The 9,087-nt window shown below is 44.1% G+C and overlaps 1 protein-coding gene across 1 annotated transcript in view; it reads left to right on the plus strand.

The window, feature by feature from the left end:
• The first annotated feature begins 296 nt into the window (after positions 1-296).
• The window catches only part of LOC112236945 (collagen alpha-1(II) chain-like), a 30,243-nt gene continuing 21,452 nt past the window's right edge, over positions 297-9,087 (plus strand). The window contains exon 1 of the mRNA XM_042312951.1: positions 297-617. Coding sequence (XP_042168885.1) covers positions 527-617 — 91 coding nt within the window. The 5' untranslated portion in view covers positions 297-526. The remainder of the gene's footprint in view (positions 618-9,087) is intronic.

The raw sequence follows: 9,087 nt of genomic DNA on the forward strand, positions 1-9,087 counted from the left end.
GCAAAATCCATGCATTCTGTGTAATTGCACCAGCTCTCACTGAAGACAAATCTGTATAGCGCCTGGTATAGCAGAACCGGTGAGAGGGGGAAGGTAGCCCAGACAAGTTGGAAAGAAAAAGTTTCACTTTTTGGGTAACCCTTTTCAGTAGCACATGGAAGAAGGAGGGGTCTGAGCCGAGTGGAAGAATAGAACTTCAGGACAGACAGAATGGGTGGGAAACGGGGCTCAGATTTCAGCTTGACAGGGGGTAAGGGGCCGGACTGATATTTGGGAATATACAAAAATTCATTGAAGGCAACGGACACATAAAACTGCAGTGCCTGATCTGACGCAGGTCGGTACTACATTTCTGGAGGGGTCTGGATTCCCCATTGGTTTTTTTTTTTTTTTGTAAGGTGGTTGAATGTATGGTTCGGCTGTGTAACTGGGAACACACACACACACACACAAAGAGAGAAGTCCACTCCTTTCGTCCTTACTTTTTCTTCTCCCCCAAAAGGCCCTGCATGTCTAACATTTAGACATGTTTAGCTTTGTGGATTCGAGGACTGTACTGCTACTTGTAGCAACCCAAGTCGTTCTATTAGCTGTTGTCAAATGTCAGGACGAAGACCGTAAGTGGCTTTTTTTCTTCCCAAAAATATTTCTTCGAAAAAAGTTTATGAAAATACTTGAAATGCTAAATTAACTGAAACAGATGACCAAATTCAACTTTTGAGAACTTTTATACTTGTGGGGGGGGTATATCACTGGCAATAAGTCACATATATTTGGGATACACTGTGAATCGCATATGTATGTTATATTTAATTGTTGGTCATTGTTTTTCTGCTTGAGCAATTGTATTCACCGTTACACAAAGGATATGCGCGATTATTCCCATTCCACAAAGCCAGGGAAAGGTGTGGGGATAGATAAGGGAAAGGTGTCTTGAGAGCCTAATTGCTTATATTCAAATTGCACTTTCGATTGCAAAGCTGTGAATGTCACAAGTTATAACCAATTTACAACTATCGTAGATCAATGGGATTCCAATGATGTGCGTAAAAGTGATGGACTTGATCTTGAGTTGCTGACTCTTTTCATATTGTTGATCCAAGTGCAGTAAGGTAATTTGATATAGCCAGTGAAGAATGTGCTGTTGAAGATTCTCGGAAATTCTACTATATGCCATACAGATCGGGGTACTCTGGTAAGGTAGAGGATTCAGCAGCTCTCCGCAAGCTATCCAATCTTCCCCGCGATCCGCCACCCGCCCTCCTCTCACAAGTTGCGCTGCCGCTGGGCTAAACACCTGCGGGTACTTTTGCAAACATTCCGAGAGCGCTTTGACAGCACTCAACTTTATTCATTTTGAGACAGACTGTGGGGACCAAAACAAACGACGAGACCAAGAAAAGGTGGTCAGCCTCAAAGGCCTGTGTGTGAAAAGAGTTAACATTCCATTCCTGTCAGAGGCAATTCCAGGCGTGTTGGACTCGGAACGGTGGAACGGTGGAACGTAACGAAAATCTATTTATGTGCCGAAACCTGGGAATTATTATATGAATATCTTAATAACACGATTACCATATCATAAACCGCCACACATGACCCTAATATTCTGATATCCCGATTATATGCCACTTAAATCCCTCCCTATACCCATTGGCCACATTTAAGAAGCGATATTGAGACTTGGCGTGACAACCAATTCAATCGATTTAAATTGAACAAAATGAATAGATGATTTATTTTAAATATTGTATCCTATTTATGGAGAAAGTTTAGGAGACTAGGATAGGTAGCCGTTATAGAGACACTGGTGGACGGAAGCCAGGATGAAAGTTCCATCCATATGATTTGAGTGCTTCCATCTGGTTCCTAGATTTACCCAGCCCCAGGCACTGACAGTCAGAGGAGAGGGAGAAATAAATATAATCTGGTATGAAGACTTCTGGAAAAAAAAAAAAAACATTATAAGAGAGACAGGGAGGTTATTATTGTAATTATACTAAGGCACATTTTTTTATGCATAAGAGCTCAGTGCAGACATAGTAAGGCTCCGCAATAAATAGTAGAGTAGCAAAGACAATGAGAGAGGCTAGGGGGAAAAAGAAAACGTGCTGGCCTCCCAAATAAAACACATGAAATTGCAGACAGTCTCCGGTTACCCTTTCGGAATGGGCTAGGGCCCCTGGAATATAATGCAAGTCGTTCTTCTCCTGAGAGAGAGAGAGAAATATTTCTGACTGGGATGTGCTAAGAAGTCCTAAAGTGGCCAAAGTGGCTAGAGGAAGGAAGACTAGCAGGCTCAAAGGGGACACCCAGTCCCTGGCTGGCATCAAGTCACTGCAAGGTGGAGGAGGTCAATCCACTACCTCTACCTCTCTGGCTATGCCATGGGAGGATAGGTCTATGTGGAGATGGCCCGAGCTGAGTGAGAAGGTATTCAATCTGTGTGTCCAAAAATGGCACCCTATTCCCTATTTAGTGAACTGCTTTTGACTAGGGCCCATACACTCTTAGAGAAGAAAAAAAGTGCTATTTAGCTGTTCCCATAGGAGAACACTTTGAAGAACCCTTTGGTTGCAGGTAGAACCCTTTTTGGGTTCCACGTAGAACCCTCTGTAGAAACAAGGGTTCTCCTATGGGCACAGTCGAAGAACCCTTTGGGAACCCTTTTTCTAAGAGTATAGGGAATAGAGAGCCTTAAATAGGGAATAGGGAGCTATTTGGGACAGAATTTGGTCAAAAGTAGTGCACTACATAGGGAATAGGGAGCTATTTGGGACAGGACTCTGGTCAAAAGTAGTGCACTACATAGGGAATAGGGAGCTATTTGGGACACAGTCTATATCACCATGCCATGGAAGGCTTGTGGCTAGAGGTTGAAGCTGAGGGGGAAAAAAGGTATTCAATACTCCGCCAGCAAGTTCCAACAAATTCAGCTGGGAACCATAGTTAACTCCAACATCCATCTCTCCCACACACCTGTCTTCACTTTAATATGTTCCATCCTCCATTTTGTTTCTAAAGGAAAGAGTAGGCTGTAGCCAACTCAGGAAGACTGCAGCACAGATTAGGCCTATCCTTGTGTTTGCAATAAAGAACCAGAATCCCACTTTCTGACCACCACTTGTCCTCTATTCATCAGATGAGATAGAATAGAACAGAAACGGAATCGAACAGAAAATATTTTTCAACAGAAATAGCTAATGTTGCTTAGTCAGTGCTTCACTAGGTCTTACACTGGAGCCCAAGTGACTAAGGAGATAGGTTAATTTAACCCAAGTGACTGAGGAGATATGTTCATTTTAACCCAAGTGACTGAGGAGATATGTTCATTTAACCCAAGTGACTGAGGAGATATGTTCATTTTAACCCAAGTGACTGAGGAGATATGTTCATTTAACCCAAGTGACTGAGGAGATATGTTCATTTAACCCAATTGACTGAGGAGATATGTTAATTTAACCCAAGTGATTGAGGAGATATGTTAATTCACCCCACCTGACTGAGGAGATATGTTAATTCACCCCACCTGATTGAGGCGATATGTTAATTCACCCCAGCTGACTGAGGAGATATGTTAATTCACCCCACCTGACTGAGGAGATATGTTAATTCAGCCCACCTGACTGAGGAGATATGTTAATTCAGCCCACCTGACTGAGGAGATATGTTAATTCACCCCAGCTGACTGAGGAGATATGTTAATTTACCCCACCTGACTGAGGAGATATGTTAATTCACCCCACCTGATTGAGGCGATATGTTAATTCAGCCCACCTGACTGAGGAGATATGTTAATTCACCCCACCTGACTGAGGAGATATGTTAATTCAGCCCACCTGACTGAGGAGATATGTTAATTCAGCCCACCTGACTGAGGAGATATGTTAATTCACCCCAGCTGACTGAGGAGATATGTTAATTCAGCCCACCTGACTGAGGAGATATGTTAATTCACCCCACCTGACTGAGGAGATATGTTAATTCAGCCCAGCTGACTGAGGAGATATGTTAATTCAGCCCACCTGACTGAGGAGATATGTTAATTCACCCCAGCTGACTGAGGAGATATGTTAATTCACCCCACCTGACTGAGGAGATATGTTAATTCACCCCACCTGACTGAGGAGATATGTTAATTCACCCCACCTGACTGAGGAGATATGTTAATTCACCCCACCTGACTGAGGAGATATGTTAATTCACCCCACCTGACTGAGGAGATATGTTAATTCACCCCAGCTGACTGAGGAGATATGTTAATTCACCCCAGCTGACTGAGGAGATATGTTAATTCAGCCCACCTGACTGAGGAGATATGTTAATTCACCCCACCTGACTGAGGAGATATGTTAATACACCCCACCTGACTGAGGAGATATGTTAATTCACCCCACCTGACTGAGGAGATATGTTAATTCACCCCAGCTGACTGAGGAGATATGTTAATTCACCCCAGCTGACTGAGGAGATATGTTAATTCACCCCACCTGACTGAGGAGATATGTTAATTCACCCCAGCTGACTGAGGAGATATGTTAATTCAGCCCACCTGACTGAGGAGATATGTTAATTCACCCCAGCTGACTGAGGAGATATGTTAATTCACCCCACCTGACTGAGGAGATATGTTAATTCACCCCAGCTGACTGAGGAGATATGTTAATTCACCCCACCTGACTGAGGAGATATGTTAATTCACCCCAGCTGACTGAGGAGATATGTTAATTCACCCCACCTGACTGAGGAGATATGTTAATTCACCCCAGCTGACTGAGGAGATATGTTAATTCAGCCCACCTGACTGAGGAGATATGTTAATTCACCCCAGCTGACTGAGGAGATATGTTAATTCACCCCAGCTGACTGAGGAGATATGTTAATTCACCCCACCTGACTGAGGAGATATGTTAATTCACCCCAGCTGACTGAGGAGATATGTTAATTCACCCCAGCTGACTGAGGAGATATGTTAATTCACCCCAGCTGACTGAGGAGATATGTTAATTCACCCCAGCTGACTGAGGAGATATGTTAATTCACCCCACCTGACTGAGGAGATATGTTAATTCACCCCAGCTGACTGAGGAGATATGTTAATTCACCCCAGCTGACTGAGGAGATATGTTAATTCACCCCACCTGACTGAGGAGATATGTTAATTCACCCCAGCTGACTGAGGAGATATGTTAATTCACCCCACCTGACTGAGGAGATATGTTAATTCACCCCACCTGACTGAGGAGATATGTTAATTCACCCCACCTGACTGAGGAGATATGTTAATTCACCCCACCTGACTGAGGAGATATGTTAATTCAGCCCACCTGACTGAGGAGATATGTTAATTCACCCCAGCTGACTGAGGAGATATGTTAATTCAGCCCACCTGACTGAGGAGATATGTTAATTCACCCCAGCTGACTGAGGAGATATGTTAATTCACCCCACCTGACTGAGGAGATATGTTAATTCACCCCAGCTGACTGAGGAGATATGTTAATTCACCCCAGCTGACTGAGGAGATATGTTAATTCACCCCAGCTGACTGAGGAGATATGTTAATTCACCCCACCTGACTGAGGAGATATGTTAATTCAGCCCAGCTGACTGAGGAGATATGTTAATTCAGCCCACCTGACTGAGGAGATATGTTAATTCACCCCAGCTGACTGAGGAGATATGTTAATTCACCCCACCTGACTGAGGAGATATGTTAATTCACCCCACCTGACTGAGGAGATATGTTAATTCACCCCACCTGACTGAGGAGATATGTTAATTCACCCCACCTGACTGAGGAGATATGTTAATTCACCCCACCTGACTGAGGAGATATGTTAATTCACCCCAGCTGACTGAGGAGATATGTTAATTCACCCCAGCTGACTGAGGAGATATGTTAATTCAGCCCACCTGACTGAGGAGATATGTTAATTCACCCCACCTGACTGAGGAGATATGTTAATACACCCCACCTGACTGAGGAGATATGTTAATTCACCCCACCTGACTGAGGAGATATGTTAATTCACCCCAGCTGACTGAGGAGATATGTTAATTCACCCCAGCTGACTGAGGAGATATGTTAATTCACCCCACCTGACTGAGGAGATATGTTAATTCACCCCAGCTGACTGAGGAGATATGTTAATTCAGCCCACCTGACTGAGGAGATATGTTAATTCACCCCAGCTGACTGAGGAGATATGTTAATTCACCCCACCTGACTGAGGAGATATGTTAATTCACCCCAGCTGACTGAGGAGATATGTTAATTCACCCCACCTGACTGAGGAGATATGTTAATTCACCCCAGCTGACTGAGGAGATATGTTAATTCACCCCACCTGACTGAGGAGATATGTTAATTCACCCCAGCTGACTGAGGAGATATGTTAATTCAGCCCACCTGACTGAGGAGATATGTTAATTCACCCCAGCTGACTGAGGAGATATGTTAATTCACCCCAGCTGACTGAGGAGATATGTTAATTCACCCCACCTGACTGAGGAGATATGTTAATTCACCCCAGCTGACTGAGGAGATATGTTAATTCACCCCAGCTGACTGAGGAGATATGTTAATTCACCCCAGCTGACTGAGGAGATATGTTAATTCACCCCAGCTGACTGAGGAGATATGTTAATTCACCCCACCTGACTGAGGAGATATGTTAATTCACCCCAGCTGACTGAGGAGATATGTTAATTCACCCCAGCTGACTGAGGAGATATGTTAATTCACCCCACCTGACTGAGGAGATATGTTAATTCACCCCAGCTGACTGAGGAGATATGTTAATTCACCCCACCTGACTGAGGAGATATGTTAATTCACCCCACCTGACTGAGGAGATATGTTAATTCACCCCACCTGACTGAGGAGATATGTTAATTCACCCCACCTGACTGAGGAGATATGTTAATTCAGCCCACCTGACTGAGGAGATATGTTAATTCACCCCAGCTGACTGAGGAGATATGTTAATTCAGCCCACCTGACTGAGGAGATATGTTAATTCACCCCAGCTGACTGAGGAGATATGTTAATTCACCCCACCTGACTGAGGAGATATGTTAATTCAGCCCAGCTGACTGAGGAGATATGTTAATTCAGCCCAGCTGACTGAGGAGATATGTTAATTCACCCCAGCTGACTGAGGAGATATGTTAATTCACCCCAGCTGACTGAGGAGATATGTTAATTCACCCCAGCTGACTGAGGAGATATGTTAATTCAGCCCACCTGACTGAGGAGATATGTTAATTCAGCCCACCTGACTGAGGAGATATGTTAATTCACCCCAGCTGACTGAGGAGATATGTTAATTCACCCCAGCTGACTGAGGAGATATGTTAATTCACCCCAGCTGACTGAGGAGATATGTTAATTCACCCCAGCTGACTGAGGAGATATGTTAATTCACCCCAGCTGACTGAGGAGATATGTTAATTCACCCCACCTGACTGAGGAGATATGTTAATTCACCCCAGCTGACTGAGGAGATATGTTAATTCACCCCAGCTGACTGAGGAGATATGTTAATTCACCCCAGCTGACTGAGGAGATATGTTAATTCACCCCAGCTGACTGAGGAGATATGTTAATTCACCCCAGCTGACTGAGGAGATATGTTAATTCACCCCACCTGACTGAGGAGATATGTTAATTCACCCCAGCTGACTGAGGAGATATGTTAATTCACCCCACCTGACTGAGGAGATATGTTAATTCACCCCAGCTGACTGAGGAGATATGTTAATTCACCCCAGCTGACTGAGGAGATATGTTAATTCACCCCAGCTGACTGAGGAGATATGTTAATTCACCCCAGCTGACTGAGGAGATATGTTAATTCAGCCCACCTGACTGAGGAGATATGTTAATTCAGCCCACCTGACTGAGGAGATATGTTAATTCACCCCAGCTGACTGAGGAGATATGTTAATTCACCCCAGCTGACTGAGGAGATATGTTAATTCACCCCAGCTGACTGAGGAGATATGTTAATTCACCCCAGCTGACTGAGGAGATATGTTAATTCACCCCAGCTGACTGAGGAGATATGTTAATTCACCCCACCTGACTGAGGAGATATGTTAATTCACCCCAGCTGACTGAGGAGATATGTTAATTCACCCCACCTGACTGAGGAGATATGTTAATTCAGCCCAGCTGACTGAGGAGATATGTTAATTCAGCCCAGCTGACTGAGGAGATATGTTAATTCACCCCAGCTGACTGAGGAGATATGTTAATTCACCCCAGCTGACTGAGGAGATATGTTAATTCACCCCAGCTGACTGAGGAGATATGTTAATTCAGCCCAGCTGACTGAGGAGATATGTTAATTCACCCCACCAAGTATAGTCCTAAAGGTTTCTGTATAAAAGCTGTCCATTTTTCCGTTCTTTGACGTTTCATGGCTTCCAGATGGGGGTTAAAAAGGGCCCTATGTTTGTACAAGGCAGTAGCTCTGTCCCTTTAAGAAAGGACCTCATTCATGGCCTACAGAGGTTTGTTGGTTACCTAGACCTGACCAGGCCCCAGGCCTCTAAATGTAGCTACAGTACTCACTCTGACTTCATTCCACGTTCCGCTCATTCCACCTTCCACTTCACGCCTAATGGAATGGCCTGATTGACCTCGAGTTGCCAACGTTAACTTCCGGGGTTTTCAGCTGCGAGGTGCCAGTCATGACGTTGAGTTAGCGGTGCAGTTTGGTAGAACGTTAACTTCCGGGGTTTTCAGCTGCGAGGTGCCAGTCATGACGTTGAGTTAGCGGTGCAGTTTGGTAGAATGATAACTTCTGGTGTGACATATTGATCCCCCGGAGGGCCGGATTATTTTTTATTTTTTTGTTAAATGCTCAAACACCTTGTTTCAACAATGCGTGTAGCCTAGTCTATGTGAAAATGGTGTCACTTGTTGCTTCGGGTTAGAAAGTAATTTCTGCCTAAAGAAAAACAAGCCCAGTTTATAGACAAGGGAATGAGACATGTGCAGTAGGCCTTTGTTTGGGCATCTAAGACTATGTAGGCTACAGTTTGTTATATTTGCCTTAAAATGACACCTCTACTTTGAAG

The sequence above is a fragment of the Oncorhynchus tshawytscha genome, unplaced genomic scaffold (assembly GCF_018296145.1).
Source record: "Oncorhynchus tshawytscha isolate Ot180627B unplaced genomic scaffold, Otsh_v2.0 Un_contig_9120_pilon_pilon, whole genome shotgun sequence".
In the NCBI taxonomy this organism is placed as follows: Eukaryota; Metazoa; Chordata; class Actinopteri; order Salmoniformes; family Salmonidae; genus Oncorhynchus; species Oncorhynchus tshawytscha.